Raw genomic sequence first — 16,657 nt, forward strand, 5'->3', positions numbered from 1 at the left:
ATAAACCCTAATCTAAGTCACTTTATTTCACATTACACATTCCTCTTCTTCTAATCTAAGCCCGGAGCTCTTCATCTCCACCCTGGTGCCTTGAGCGGGGAGACGAAGCGGTGGTTCTGAAGTCTGGAAATTAAAGCCGCGCCTTGTGCGGCCGGCGGTGTGGTACACAGCGGTGCCTGGAGAAGGCGACGACGCTGTGGTGGTGCGATTTGTCAAGCGGAGAGGTTGTGAAGAGTCGCGACCGGCGCGTTCTGGAGGCAAGAGTGGCTCTGCGAACAGATGGCGAACGGAGGTGTCGGCGGTGTTGCTCAACATCTGGAGAAGGCGGCGGTGCTATGGTGTTCTACTGTTGTCAATTTTCTTGGCTTTAAGTTTCAGATTTGCTTTAAATTTCAGCCGCTCTTTTCAATATATTGGCTTCAAATTTTTGATTTGCTATGGTGTTTTACTGCTGCCAATTTTCTTGACTTTAATTTTCAGATTTGCTTTAAATTTTCAGCCGCCCTTTTCAATTTATTGGCTTTAAATTTCAGATTTGCTATGGTGTTCTACTGCTGCCAGAGAACACCTGCCAATTTTCTTGGCTTTAATTTTCAGATTTGCTTTAAATTTCAGTTGCCCTTTAATTTGTTGCTTAATTCGTGCAATAAGATCTTGATAATGAAGCAAATATGATTAAGGAAAAATAAGGGAACACTTAAAACCTTAATTATTGGTGGACCACACCATTTACCTACAAAAAAATGAGTTTCTTAATCTCCGTGCCGAAAGGAACTGGGCCTATTGGCCTGGGACGGAGGGAGTATATCACATGTTGCGTTTTCTTGTACATTCATAATACAATTAATTAATTATTTTTAACAATACTATCCCTAATGTGTGATCATTTTTTTTCCTCACAATATATTAAACCACTTTATTCAAACTCGTATTGTCCTCTTCTATTGTCTAGGGACCCATGAAGTATTAATTAGTGATGTATTAAGTGAGTGGCTAATTTTTTATATTTTAATTCATTATTCAATTAAAATGCATGGCTAGTATTGAAATAAGATATGATCAGTTCCACCTATAAAGCTCCCAATTACCATTCGAAGCAATACAAGCCTTATACAGCTCAACATTAGTTGATAGCTAGAATATTCTTTTTTCTTTTTTGTGTGCAAAATGGAAGGATTTGTGCAAGTGATATCGAGGGAGATGCTGAAACCCTCATCTCAAACTCCTCCCCACCCCTCAAAATTGAAGCTCTCTTACATTGATAGAATGTTTAACGACTTATACATTCCCCTCATCTTCTTCTACAAAGCTGATGAATCAAGAGGCTTAACCACCTCTAACCATCTCCAAATATCGCAGAGATTGAAACAGTCCATCTCAAATATCCTACCTTCGTTTCACCCCTTAGCAGGCCGCCTCAAAAGCAGCCTCTCCGTGGACTGCAACGATGCTGGCGCCGAGTTCATCGAGGCACGAGCTCGCGCTCATCTCATGGATTCTCTATACATGGATGATCAGTTGAAGCACTACTTTCCTTCCGAGTATAACACATTCAACCATGGCAAACAAGCACGACCTCTCCTCGTCGTGCAGATTACTTTCTTCGACTGCGGAGGTCTCGCCGTCGCTGTCGCTCTTTCACATGTAGTTGCAGATCTTTCGTCGGCAATGGCGTTTCTGAATGCTTGGGCCGCCGCTTTCCGAGGGGAAGTGGAGATTTCTCACCGCAGCTTCGGCACATCCGCTTACTTCCCTCCACTCAGACTCATCCCCTTTTCAAGATTCCAGAGACTTTTCGTCTCTAATGAAAATTTGATGACGAAAAGATTCGTGTTTAATAAGGAAAAACTCGATACTCTGCGGCAAGCTGCTACCACCCCATCTGAATCTGCTATCAAAGATCCGAGCCGCGTGGAGCTCGTCTCGGCTTTCATTTGGAAGCATTTCACAGAGGGCAAATTGAAGAAATCGAAGACGAAAAAGATGTACGCTGCGCTTCATGCAGTGAACGTGAGACCAAGAACGAATCCTCCTAACCTTCTTGAGAATGTTTTCGGCAACTGCTTCATGTTGGCAATGGCGTTCGCTTGCATTAAAGATCTCCGTCTCCACGGGCTTATCGGGAAGCTAAGAAGCTCGATACGAAAGGTTAGAGGCGATTACATCACCAAGGCACTGAACAAGGAGAGTTTCATGAAGGATCTGTTTAAGTTAGGGTTTCTGCTTGTGATGGGAAGATTAGAGTGGTGCTTCTTCACCAGCTGGCGCGGCTTTCCAACGTACGATCTCGATTATGGGTGGGGAAAGCCCGTATGGTTCACCACGTCATCGGTGCCGTCCAAGAATCTGATTATTTTTTTCAACGGCAAGAGCGGCGATGACATTGAAGCTATAGTTACTATGAAACCAGACGACCTGAAAATTCTTGATGCCCAGATCAACCTCATCTAGCTCCACTAATTAATAGTATTAAAAGGATGAAGATTTGTAACCACAATGTTTTGCATATTAAATGTTGTTTATTATTTTTGTTATTTAATTAAATTTTATTTCATTAAAAATTGCTTTCGTAGGGACTATAAAATAGTGTTTTTTTTTTTTTTTTTCAAATAATCTAGGAATTTCAACTAGCGGTGTCTATAAGCACAAAACACACTGCTAAAAAGAGCATTGATAAAATTCGGTTAAAATTAGTAATTTAGTATCTTACATACCTACGATACCAGTTCTTAATTGATTTACCCTATAAGACCACTAGCTATGAAAACGGTGATTTGCATATATAAAAATTAATTTATATTAACATTTTTCTTGCCTTGAGTTTTATCATAAGTTCATGTTCTTATATCATTTTATCATAAGTGAGATAATAACAGAGAAATCGAACTTGGAATTACAAGAAATCTGAAACCTATTTTATGCTTAGTATTACTATAATTAATTAAGAGTCAATAGTAGAGAATATTAACTCTTGATGAATAATGAAAACAAAATACTAGGCTTCAGGATAACCTGTTTTTAGGTGAAAAGACAAACTCATCCCAATTCATAAATCCAATAAATATTTTAACTAAAAAAGATACTCCTTATCACCTCTCGATCCGGCTGTATTTACCCCATCTTATTACTATTGCAACCACTGCCACCAACATTTATTCTGTCTTCACTGCAGCGGTCATTTATCTCTCTTCGGTCCAGCAACAGCACACTCTGTCGAGAAAGTCTACCTCATTAATATTAAGATGTCCCACCACAACCCACCATTTTTGACAAAGCTTCTCAACGCCTTTATTGCAGTTAAATAGGGTGTGGAAATTGGCAACAATATATTTCTTCTGCACGCCTACCTTAATCTTCATCAATGCGGTAAATGAAAGATTTGCCGGCCTGTGAGAATTTCGTATGCAATTGCCGCTCGAGGGGAACAAATTTGCTGCTCAATTTCTCTATAAATTGAACTCAACTTGCCAAATGAAAGTATGCAACTGCAAAGGCATGAGGCAAAAGCAAGAAATAGTTTAGTGAGTGCAAGTGTCATTTATTTGACGTGGTCTCCTGTACATCCGGGTTGTACCCGACCCGGATCCTGACCCAGTTGAACTCTTGATCCATTTTTTCTTAAAATGACACTGAAACAAACACGAAATGACATTAACACAAACACGATCTTAGAATGTCACTAACACTATTTTGACATTATTTCGAAAATAACACTAACACTAGGATAGTCCAGTTGGGTCAGATCCGGATCGAGTACGACCCGAATATACCATACACTCGAATGTACAAGAGATTTTTTGCATTTATTTTGACACTCTTAATATTTATCCACTACTTTCCCAAAGCCACTTTGGCACGTTAAAAATAAAGGAATCCTCGTCACTTGATTCAAATTGAGCCGATTAAATTATTCAATTTTGAAGGTGAGCATGTTGAATCTTCTCTACTATAAGAATTTCTATTTGTGTCCTTACATCCTATATGGAGACGATGAGAAACCAATAGATACGAGTGATGATAAATGGGTCATCATGTACTGAAAAAATACTCCCTCCGTCTCAACTATCGTGAGATCTTTTTTTAGCACGAAAATTAAGAAAGTAGTGTTTTATGTGTAGGTGAAAAAGTGAATATATGAATAAAGGGTAAAACTTTTGCCAAATAAGAAAATGTCTCAAATAGATAGGACGCCTAAAAAGAAAACTATCTTAAGATAGGTGGGGCAGATAGAGTAATTAGTTCGACCTCGAGTTTTTATTGAACACAAAGGTAAGAGTGCACTTAGAAAACTATGTTGTGATTATGTGGTTGAAAATCAACGCAGAGTTGCATTCAAGAGCCTCTCTTCCTAAAGAAGTGGCCAACCTCTTGCTTTTGATGCTTCTTTTTTTTAATATATTTTAATCTTTCATATATATATCAATCCACCGCTATAGGCAATTCCCCCTTCTTGTTCTCGCGCTTTACATGCAAGCATATATATAAACTGTTTTTGTGGCAATAAGTTGAATGATCAGGTGATCTATCATTGATATATAATCATATAAATCGATGTAAAGACTAAATTTGAATAAGTATATATAGCATTGTTAGTGTTCTAAATAAAAGTGAGGATTGTCATTTAAATCACAAATTTTAACCCAATTTGTAATTCGTCCAAACTTTTAAAATGTAGAAAACAAATTCCCCATTTGGACAAAATCTCATAAGGGTACTTTGATGGATAAATTTATCAATGAAAAATGATGGATAACAAAAGTTTATACATTTAAATGTTTCCTGTCTTTTCTCACATTTTACACAAAAGAGAAGTTCACCATTTTTCCTTCCTTATTTTCACTTCATGGATGTATAATATTATCATATAAAAAATGGAGGGTTCTCCATCCTTGAAGTAAAAATAAAGAAGGAAAAATTGTAAACTTCTTTTTCGTGTAAAATATGGGAAAAGAAAAGAGACATTTATATATAGGCATAAATTTTTGATACCCGTCATTTTCTATGGATAAATTTATCCATCAAAGTAAACGCAGCCGAAGAAAAAAAAAGTACCCCGAAACAAAAACAAGTAACCAAATAATTAAACAAAAATCCAACTAAAACATTGGTGAAAAAGATAGTTGTTTTGTTGAACTTAAACTCGAAAGATTAAATGAGCAGAGGATCTATATAGAGAGCAGCAATGCGTGATGCTAATTGCCTTTCCGGATAGGTAAAGCCATCCTCTTTGTCCTTATAAAGCACCTCTGCTATCCCACCAAAGCATAGAACTTGCTCCACCACTTTTTTGGGCACATAATTTACCTTCACCAATTCTTCGTTCACATCCTTCCATCCATTCTCAATCAATTCCACAAATTTGGAAAGTGCATCTTGCTTTGATGCGCTTTTATCTTTCATATAGCAATCCACCACTGTAGGCAATTCTCCCTTCTTGTTCTCGCGCTTTACATGTTAAAATGTATATAATTTGTCTTTGCTGGATTATAATGAAAAATAGCAATTTCACTACAACCTAACCTTATATATAAATATATTTTGGTCAATCGTAATTTATGACATTAATCTTTGGAAATTTTTTATATATGACCTCAACTTTACAATACTTTTAAAATTTTGAATTTCTTAAAAAATTATTTAATTTTGTTCCGCAACAAAAGTTCCAGTATCAAATATCTCTGAATAAGCTCACCCGCAAACCATGTCTGTCACCTCATACGTCAATATTAATTTACACAAATAGCCTTAACCATAATTAACCTATAATTTTAAAAAAAGTAAACTTGTAAAAGGCGGAAGACATTTAAACCATTAGATATAATCAAATCAAAGGTTAGGATCAATTCTTTATTCTAAAAATATATACAATTCTCCATGGATCCATTCTCTATATATATATATATATACCAGCTAGAAAAACAAGTTTTACGGGTAAGCCTAGTCCATATCTGAAGTTAGAACTTTTAATGCAGGACAAAATTAAACTATAATATAATAAAATTGAGATCATAAATTAACAAATGCCAAATTTCAGGTTCCAAATTAAGTACTATTAACATACATATATATATATATATAGTTTATTATTGTTTAGTAGTGCTTACTTCATGGCTGGCCAAGTCCTGCAATTGCCTTCCTAACTTAGCAGTGGAAGTTACGATTTTGGGGGCACTGAGCAGCCATTGAATTGTTTCTTCATTAAAAGATTTCATCGTGGGGATAAAAGCTGTGAACATCACATAAACACAACTTGTAATCACTGAATTCCGCATATATTCTTCATAACAAGGCATTTCCCCTTCCATGACCCACTTCAGCTCTTGGTTGTAAGCTCTACCAAGTTGTTTCACCTGCTCACGTACAACACAAATTTGCAAAAAAGAAAAGTAAAAATGTAAAATAAAACACATCTTCATATACAAACCTAGATCTTATAAAAAGCTTATTAGTTTGGCATGAACATATTTTAGTTTAGGGTTAATTGTCTATAAATCCATAACGTTGTCACGGAATTGGTTTTTGCTCCTAATTTAAAAAATCTACTTTTAAATGCATAACCTTTCGTTTTTGTCTCGTTTTTGTTCGATCATCGGTTTTTTCTTACGCCGGCGCTGGAAACGACACGGTGACAGCCTAAATTGATGCGATAGCAGACGAAAATTGACACCTAAGTTATTTTTGACATGTGCAATAAAATAATAATAATAATAATAATAAAAATAATGTGACATGGAATAAACCCCTCCCTCCCACGTCTTCTTCGTTCTCCCCCCTTTCCCCCACCCGGCGCCGCCCCCTGCCACCATCATGCGCTGGCGCCCGCCGCCCCCTCCCCCCCCCCCATCCAAGACCTGCGTCGGCCTTCTCCTTTCCTCCAAATCCCATTGCATTGCATTTCAAGGAAAACCCTTTATCCCCAAATCCCATCAGATCGAAGCCCTAATTTTGTACAATGGCTATTGCGGTGACGACCGTGAGCTCCGTCGGTGGCCTACTGGCGATGCTGAACGGGAGCCACCCCGCTCTTAAGAAACACGCTCTGTCCAATCTTAATGCCTTCGTCAACTACTTCTGGCCGGAGATCTCCACCTATGTCCCAATCATGTATTATCTCGTTTCTTCATATTCTCATCTGATTACATGAACTGGGCCTTCTCTTCTCTATCTTTATTTTATTTGTTGTTGTTTTTCATTGGCGAGCTTTCTAGCGAGGATTTAGGATTGTTTTTTTATACAGGAGCCCAGGGGTTTGGTTGAAAATTGAGACGTTTGAGGGAGAGACAATGGCGGCGGCTTTGCCGCTACTGTCACCGGAATTTCAGAGAGGGGAGGTCGGCGGTTATTGAGGAAGAAGGAGAAGTGTGCTGTCGCCGGAATTTCAGAGAGGGGAGGACAGCCGAGTTTGTGAAAGAGGAAGAGAAAATGGGTTGTTCAGTGGTGGCAAGGGGCAGCGCCGGCGGTGGTGGCGGCTGTAGAGGGCGGCGGTGACGGGTAGGGTGGAGGGGAATTACAGTGGGAGGTTGGGGAAGATGATGTGGGTTGTTTTTTTTCTTTTTAAAATTTTTTTTTTCCACATGTCAAAAATAGTCTAGGTGTCAATTTTCGGCTACCACCGCATCAATTCCGGCGCCGACGTCAGAAAAAACTGGTGACCAGACAAAAACGAGACAAAAATGAAAGATTATGTATTTAAAAGTAGATTTTTTAAATTAGGAGCAAAAACCAATTCCGAGAATACGTCATGGATTTACAGGTAATTAACCCTTTAGTTTACTTATTAAATTTTATAATTTGTAAATGTTTACTTTAAATTTAATAATAATACGAATTTTATTATAGTTGAGTGTCATAATCTTATTTCTATTATACTCATCAACTATTAATTAAATGTAATATCGTAAATTAATTATGTAATTACAAAAAAAAATATACACAATACTCAAACTCCAAAAAAAATAAAATACCGCTTGTTCGAGCCCAAAAATCAGAGATTCAAACTGGACCCTGAACCGCTGGTTTCGGGCCTGGCCCGGAAGCTTCTCCACCCTGCCCATGGACATCACTAGGTACATCCACTCCAAGTATAATTTATTATTTTTTAATTAGAATTTATTGAATATTTCAATTGTAATTTATTAGGGCCGATGCATCATGCATATGAATGTACCAGTGTGTCACATACAAGAGTGAAGGAAATTTAAAAGAAAAGTAGTGAGACATACTGTTTCTTTGAAATAAGGAACCGCAAATAGTTTATCTTGTTTTGTTGCTTCATGTTCGTATTCCTGGAAGATGCTCATAATAAATCTATATGCAATTCGCATGTATTCAGGGAGTACATCTATCTCCTCCATATCCCACCTGAAACAAAATTGTCATTTATGATAATTAGTTACAATTTCTATACAAATAATATCTCATTATTTGTTTTTTGTGTGGATCAAGCTACAATCTACTTCTGCATTCAAGGAAGGTAACAAAAGAAAATAAAAAACTGTATGAGCATACCTGTCCAAAATGTGAGTAAAAAGTTGAGCTTCTTCAAGTGTAGCATAATTGTCATACATATCATCCATAACTGTAACCATTAGTACACTTTTGGCAACATCTCGTCGAACATGGGCGTATTGAGGCTCATAACCATATGCTGTTCCCAAAAGATAACACTCTACTACTCTATCTCTTACAAATGGTAATTTCGACTTAAGATCAAATTTATTCCACCACCTTCAGAAATTAAGATAAATTATTGAGAGAATTAAAAGGATGGACGAGTTGCAAAAATGTAACACAAAAACCTGTGGCTACGAGATCACTCTCGTGTTGATCAGCAGTACTATGAGAGGGATATTAATTTTGACAATTATGATAAACATAAAAATTAAAGAATGAAAACAAAATTAATGGGGATTTATAAACTCAGCGGGAACATATTACTTGAACTTGGGAGTTGGGAAGCTCTATTTTTTGTTTATGTTTCATAGAAGGATACGTATAGGATCGGAGGAGTCATTGCCTGTGTTGTTCTTAATTATAATCAAATAAATTCCTTAAATATTTTGAAGAGGCGACACCCATTACAAGTAGCCTTGTACGAATTAATAATAACTTTTTAAGAACATTATTATATAACAAATTATGAAAGTACCCCTCACGGGCTCCGTCTCTGACGATGAAATGGGCATATTTTTAGATTGGTGTTTAATTGTGAATAAATCTATATCCTGACACGTCTTACAGATTTTGACCATTGAGACTATTTTACACAAAATTCTCCAAAAGTAATAGAATAATAATAATAATAATAATAATAATAATAATAATAATAATAATAAAGCTTAATTACCTTGAAAGTTCGGAGAGTTCTTTTCTGTACATGTTCTGCAAGAAGTTGAAGTTGATTTTTGCTAGTTTCAGAAGCAGCTGATCATCATCCATTGATTCATAGATGGAAATGTAAAAACGGACGGTCAAGATGGGAACACCCCTATGAATGGAGAGTTGAAGAGCTTGCTGCACTTTCTCTTTGATGGGAGACTTTAATTCTGGTACCATACGATTCAAGTGATCAACTGTAAATTCTACTGCTTCATCTAAAATATTTTCGCCGTGAATCCTCACATGAGCTGCTTCATACAAACTTAACAGCCCCTCAACATCGTTACAAAGGCTTTCTTTCAATTTCTTGTCTTCTTCAACAAATTTCTCAAAAACATCTGTGTCAATAACATAACATCATTTAAACTTTAGTTCAAGCTTCATTACTTAGTAATGGTTTGTAAAAGTTAATGAAGAACTAATGATCAAAGGAGTGAGAAGTAGTGTCCGTGTGTTGACATAGTGATGGGTGGTTAATGCTCAAGGCCTGAGGTAAATGTACTGCAATTTTTAAATTTGTTTATTTACTTGTATAATTTATTAAAATAATAAAAAAGGCTAGGATCGTAAGAGTAACATACTGCAAGATACATGAAACTGATGTTGCCTGAGCAAACGAAATCGAAGTGAAGTACTTAACAAGTCGCCATAATATTCTTCCTCTGCAAAATCATAAATTTGTTTGAGTTTCTCCTCGACTTCTAACTCAAAGTGATATGCGATTCCCAAACGCTCAAGCTTGTCGATCAATATCATGAGCTTGGTAGAATTGGCAGCCATTAGCATTCTTCTTATTTCATTCTTCAATGCTTCCATTTCCTTAGTATACTTCTCCTGCACCTGTAGACACCCACTTTCTGTTTACTAGTATTTTTTAAATTGGTTTAACTATAGTTTATAATCTGAAATTTAGGCTTGTTTTGATTTATGATCCCAATTTCAATTTATTTATAAAAAAAGGGTCATAACTTTGAAAATTTGTTTAATTATGACCGGCATAAAATTTTCGGCATCACCCATAGAACATGTTTTTTAAACTCGAATGTTGAAAGAATGACGATATATATAGGACGCAAGAAACATGTTTTACTGGTTAGCCTAGTTTCATTTAAACTTGAGCATAATTAAACAATTTTACAAATTCAGACTCCTCTGGAAATTAATACAATGAAATTGATGTCATAAATGTTAATTTTAGGTCATTAAATGTTAATTTTAGGTCATTAAAATCCTTTTCAAATTTTCAATTTTGAACTTTGAGAACGTGACAAAGGCTAAGGCTACTGCTACTAATATAACTATATTTCACTAGTGTAAAAAATGTGACACAAGATATGCATGGCTGGTCTTGTATGGTTTACTAATGAATAGACGGTTATTCTTTTTCTTTCGAAAAAGGATTATATGTAAGCACGAAAAAATACAAATTGATACCTGATTATCGAAAGAAAAAGTTGAGAAAATGTGACCCCACATGCTTGGCTTGAAAGTGTGTATATGCCTCACATTGCTTGAAATAGCAGTCACCCTATTAGCTGCAGCCATTATATTGTTTCAAACACTATGCTTAGTTACTCTCTTTTGTGCTTCTGTGATATATATGATTGGTTTACGAACAGCTATCATTCACCAATTTATAGATCTACACTTTGCCCTTTCTTGGGAAAAGTTATAGTAACATTATCTTTTAACATATACAAAATAAAAAATATATTTCTATATGGTCAGAGATGGATCACGTCGCATAAACCGGGCACAATTTTATATTTTGGAAGCAAACAATTATAAGCTGTCACCAACGAATTTTAATATATATCCCTATATATATATATATATCTACTTAAAAAAATATTTTTATATGTTCAAAAAATAGGCACAATTTTATACTTTCTCCTTCCCTAAAATAGAGTTATTTAAAAATAGACGAGTTTTAAGAAATTGGTTTAATTTGTGTGATTGAAATAAGAATTCCATTTTTATTATTTATGGATTATGTGAAGTATATTTACTAAAAAAATAAGTACTCATTTTAGAGACGGATCAAAAAAGTAATTAATATTGATATTCATTTCAAGGACGGAAGGGAGTATTTTGGATGCATGCAAACTGTTATAAGTTGTCACTGACGAATATGAGAGAGATAGAAAAAGAAAGAGAGAGAGAGAGAGTTATAGAAGTCACAAAATTTGTTACATTTTTAAATGTAAGAAAATTTACTTACATTTCTATGTATAACTAAAGTATATAGATACATGAGCTAAACTTTATTATATTTCAAGCTAGATGTAACAAATTTTGTGACATATATATCTCTTGATGTCACTACTAGACAATTTTATCGTAGTGTTTGTTGGAGATTGAAGGTTCCTCACTACAAAAAACACGGGCTTTACTGACGGCAAATGCCGTTGGTAAGCCCCCGTATGCCGCTGAAAATTGCGTCACCGACGGCGAAAGAACGCCGCTGGTAAATAACGATGGTCAAGTCGCCGGAATATATCGTCGGCGAGAGAAGGTGGTTTCCCGGTACTTTACCGGCGGCACCCGCCGGTGATTACGGATGGCGTGCCTGTCATCGGTATTTGTTTAAAGAAAATTTTTATTTATTTATTTATTTATACCCTACAAGTATTTTCATATTTATACTATATTTTTAACTTAATTGCATACGATAGACGAACTTCGCAGTGGGTTACCCAATCTTAGTTGTGTTCTAAGTCAAGTACGCTTAACCGTGAAGTCCATTTCGAGTGGTCACCAGTACAGAACACTCGTATTATTGATATATCTAGTACCTATTAATTCATAATTTAAACTTTATTTCAATATACAATATCATACATTCATATGTCGAGATGATATCCAAGAGATGTTGTAAATCTAGCTTATACCCCATAAGTATTTTAATATGGTACTTGTAATGTATTTTGAACTCAATTGCATACGTTGAATTCAATCTAGCTTACCATTTTTATGCAGAAAATTCCGACCCGTCCCACGTATGCCGACGGCACACACCGGTAATCACCGACGGCAAACGTTGTAACATCCCAAATATTTAGATTTATTATATAAGTTTATTTATTAGTATTTTCTTGTTTAGCTTATTTTTTTAGATATATATAGATATGCACCATTAATTTTTTTATCTAGATTATTATTATTATTATTATTATTATTATTATTATTATTATTATTATTATTATTATTATTATTATTATTATTATTATTAGTATTATTTTTGTTTCCTATTAGAACTAGAACTCTTTAAAGACTAGTATAAATAGAGGCATAATATCTCCCCTAAAAATCACACGCAAGAAATATTTTTTCGGAAGTCTCGTCTCTCAGTTTCTGTTGCTATCTGTTTTCGTCCCTTTTGGTACGGTGCGATTAAGACCCTCATTCCGAATTTGTTTTATTTGTCTTCGACTTTAAGGTGAGGGATTTTACGCTTATTCATATAGTTATATATATTTTTATTCTCGCGTTGATTACTTGTTTACGTGCATCTTATGACTATGTTGTTATGTGCGATCATGGGACCTAAGCCATTGATCTATGTTATGTGCGATCATGGGACCTAAGCCATTGATCTATGTTATGTGCGATCATGGGACCTAAGCCATTGATCTATGTTATGTGCGATCATGGGACCTAAGCCATTGATCTATGTTATGTGTGATCATGGGACCTAAGCCATTGATCGATCATGGGACCTAAGCCATTGATCTATGTTATGTGCGATCATGGGACCTAAGCCATTGATCGATCATGGGACCTAAGCCATTGATCTATGTTATGTGCGATCATGGGACCTAAGCCATTGATCTATGTTATGTGCGATCATGGGACCTAAGCCATTGATCTATGTTATGTGTGATCATGGGACCTAAGCCATTGATCGATCATGGGACCTAAGCCATTGATTTATGTATGTGTTTGGTCATGGGACTTAAGCCATCGACTCAAACTATGATTATGTTTGTCAAGGGGCTCTAGTCTCTTGGCGTATGTTTGCAAGTATGATAATGTGATTTAATTATATATGTGACATATATGAATATTTTGTTATGTTCCTCACTGAGTATATTTTCAATATGCTCACCCCTTATCTTTTCAGTTTTGCAGTATTAGAGTCGAGGTGGCCATGGAAGTCGAGAATGACTAGAGATTTAGTATTTCCATAGAAATTTAAGTTGAAACATGTTACTTTTTAGTTTATCATTTTATGTCATGTTACTACTTTAGTTTTGACAAGTTGATTTTAAATTGGTTTAAACTTTTATAATTCAAGAAATTTTATTTTTATATATTAGTTTTCAAAGATTTTATATTGAAAAGTTTATGAAAATTGGGGTGTTACAAACGTCGTAGGTAGTATTAATCAAATAATAATTAAATAATAAATTTATAACTAGCGACGGCGCCGGTGGTTACCGACGGCTGCAATTGCCGTCGGTAACTTTACCGGCAGTGTGCACCGTCGGTAAATGTGCTATATCCTACCCATGTTTCTTGTCGTCGGTAAGTAGAACTTGCCCTCGGTAATTTTTCTCGGTATTTGGCGAGTTTTTTTTAGTGCCATAAGTGATTCTTAATTTAAACTTTCAATGCCCTCAAAAAGAAACTTTCAAACAATGGCTAGAACCAAATGATAATACACAATTTTTATTGAAGAAATTGTCGTATCCTCACGGAAATTACGGGTGTTGAATTTTGTTTGATTGTTTTCAAGAATGGTTCTATTTATAGTTTTATCATATGACAACAGTAAAAAAACTTATTTTGTGTCGTAACAAAGCATTGGGTACTCATTCACATGGAAAGAAATCTATGACATTGGACCATTGTCAACCGAAATTAAAATATTCTTTCACGGAGCATCTTTGTCCTTCAAGACAAATTAAGAACTGAGCACTCATCCACATGAAAATAAATCTATCGTATTGGATTATTATCGAAAAAATAGATTATATTTTCATGGTATATAGTGAACTCATAAGGTAACAGAAAAATGCTAAGATTTAGGGTTTTGTTTTGTTTTATGTTTTGTATTTTCTGATGGCGGGTATGTACTATGTAGTAGAGCAATATTAAAATTTGTTGGGGGTTGGGGACGACTCCAGAATCCAGATCAAAGTGGTAGGTGGTATATGTAGGAATTGTTAAATAGGGGTAGAATCACGATTTTTTTTTTTTTTTTTTGAAGAGGAATTGAATTCATTTTTTTTTCAATCTTATCGTTTATGTATTTTAATATCATGGTTCTGTATTTCCTTACGTAATACCCCTTGATCACTGATGAGGACTGAAATATGCACCAGCGCTGTGCTAAACATAACGGGAATATTTCTAGTTATTGTGGTTATTTTTTATATTTGATACAGGATTGCCCTGACTCTCGGCTTAGCTCAGCTCGGTTCCGCTCTCCAGCTCGGATGGCTCAATTGCAAGATGTAGATTAGAATAACGAGGCTTGGGCTTGATTCATTGGTCTAATGGACTTTAGGGGTCTAATGGGCCCAAGGGCCTTAAGTTTATGTTCATGCTTATAAATAGGGCGTTGGTGCATAGATTAGGGGAGATAGTCATTTTGAGCCTACAACTTGTAAACAGTAAACACTCTCTCATTATAGTGGAAAACCCCCAAAACCCCGTGGACGTAGGTCTTCTCGACCGAACCACGTAAATCCGATGTCGTTTACTGCTTTTGTGGATCGTATTATTTCTCGTTTCACCAACTGGCGCCGTCTGTGGGAAATTGAGCTAAGGCGTGAGAAATTGGGCTCCGATTTGATGTTTTTCCCAATTTTCCAGATTCCGATTTGTGCTTCCGTTTTTCCACTTTCCGGTAACGATGGTCACTGATCTTTCTTCTCCATAAATTTTCCGACGAAAACCGACACCACCTCCAACAGGTAGCCAGCAATTTTCGATCGTCCATCAGAAATCCCCAAAATCGCCATCTCCGGGGAAATCTGAAAGAAGGCCCAAATATCTAAGCCATTATCCAGTTCTCTCCCATTATTTTGTTTTCTGTTGAATCGGTGATCTCTCTTCTCCATAAATTTTCCGGCGAAAATCGACACCACATCTCCTCAAATCTGTGCTTCCTATCAGTTTTATGATCCAACACCCAGTTCCTCGAATCAAAATCGTAGAATCAACGTTCCTCTATAATTTTCTATCAAAGCCGGAGACGATCCCTAAAGTCCCCATGATTCCCGGCGAGATTCGCCACCCACAGCCAACCACGACCACCTCGAATGGAATAGCCCCAATTCCATACAACAATTCGACCTCCAATCAAAAACCACAAGGCTGGAAAACCACATTCTCCAAAAATCGACCAATATCAGATCCACAATCCCCATCGCCCATCTCTCTCGGTGTTTTTCAAAAACGAAAAAGAAAAAATGGAGTTTATCCCACAATCCCTAGAAGTCTCGGCTAGATCCGCCGCCCGCAGCCAACACCGATCGCCTTCGCCGCCGTTATCATCGGTCCCTAAAGCAACTAAAGTTCTGCAACAACCCATCTCCAGGAAAGGGGACGCCGGATTTCAGCAAAAATAAATGATGTTCCGTCGTCGTAGCTCACTGTCAGTGACTGGGCAGTCCAAGCGGTTGCCGCTGAACCACAATCATTTGCGGTGCCCGGATTTGGGTCGAATTACAGAAGTCAAGGGGAACTTAGGGAATTGCCCAGATTTGGAAAAATTCTCGAAAGGAACAGGGACAGAAACGCCTACTTCAGAAAGCCAAGTCATCTCTCTCGTTAAAATTAATCTTCTATCGTCGACAACTGACGGAGGGGAAAACGCCCAATTTTCTTAGCTAATATGTATCTCTCATCAATTTTGTGCAAATCTTGGTTAACCTTGTGTTTTTATCGTGTGTTTAGGGTGCAATCTATCTTCAACTCTGATGAAATCCTGAAATCGGGATTTATAATCGCCGTTGCCGCAGGAACGGCTCCTTTCTCTCGTTGACAACCAGCTGTGCTGCTTCTTAATTTGAGCTCTGTCGAAGCTAGCGCCTCACTAGCTCTGCGCTGCCTTTGTCCGGGTAACCAGTTCTCTGTCCACAAGCACGGAGACTCATGAAGATTCGTTAGGGGCTGATATGGGGAAAATGAATTGAGGGATTGGTTTCTGCGGGTTAGAGGCGTGATCCACCGGAAATCTGAAGAACGGTCACGTCGTGACCCATCTTTATGGAGCATGCCTCCATTCATTAAAGGGATTATCTCCATTAATTTCAGAGCAAGCTTGATT

General features: G+C 36.5%; 2 protein-coding genes across 2 annotated transcripts; one reads left to right on the forward strand and one right to left on the reverse strand.

The window, feature by feature from the left end:
- Positions 1-1,044: 1,044 nt before the first annotated feature.
- Positions 1,045-2,561, forward strand: LOC130986780 (stemmadenine O-acetyltransferase-like). The gene has a single exon (XM_057910306.1). It carries the CDS (start codon positions 1,168-1,170, stop codon positions 2,449-2,451), a length of 1,284 nt encoding a protein of 427 aa, XP_057766289.1. The 5' UTR covers positions 1,045-1,167; the 3' UTR covers positions 2,452-2,561.
- Positions 2,562-5,061: 2,500 nt separating this feature from the next.
- Positions 5,062-10,967, reverse strand: LOC130986771 (gamma-cadinene synthase-like). The gene is made up of 7 exons (XM_057910288.1): positions 10,813-10,967; positions 9,960-10,218; positions 9,347-9,716; positions 8,509-8,727; positions 8,223-8,361; positions 6,105-6,350; positions 5,062-5,445 (listed from the first exon to the last, which is right to left on the reverse strand). Exons 1-7 carry the CDS (start codon positions 10,921-10,923, stop codon positions 5,149-5,151), a joined length of 1,641 nt encoding a protein of 546 aa, XP_057766271.1. The 5' UTR covers positions 10,924-10,967; the 3' UTR covers positions 5,062-5,148.
- Between the last annotated feature and the right edge of the window lie 5,690 nt (positions 10,968-16,657).

This window comes from Salvia miltiorrhiza, chromosome 5 (assembly GCF_028751815.1).
Source record: "Salvia miltiorrhiza cultivar Shanhuang (shh) chromosome 5, IMPLAD_Smil_shh, whole genome shotgun sequence".
NCBI classification, from domain to species: domain Eukaryota; kingdom Viridiplantae; phylum Streptophyta; class Magnoliopsida; order Lamiales; family Lamiaceae; genus Salvia; species Salvia miltiorrhiza.

Bases quoted from the DNA above. Each gene is read 5' to 3' on its own strand.
- LOC130986780 (XM_057910306.1), top strand. From the start codon at position 1,168: ATGGAAGGATTTGTGCAAGTGATATCGAGGGAGATGCTGAAACCCTCA.
- LOC130986771 (XM_057910288.1), bottom strand. From the start codon at position 10,923: ATGGCTGCAGCTAATAGGGTGACTGCTATTTCAAGCAATGTGAGGCAT. The intron at 8,362-8,508 runs GTATGCTCATAC...ATTTTGTTTCAG, and splicing joins TTTACTCACATTTTGGACAG to GTGGGATATGGAGGAGATAG. The intron at 5,446-6,104 runs GTAAGCACTACT...TAACATGTAAAG, and splicing joins AGGACTTGGCCAGCCATGAA to CGCGAGAACAAGAAGGGAGA.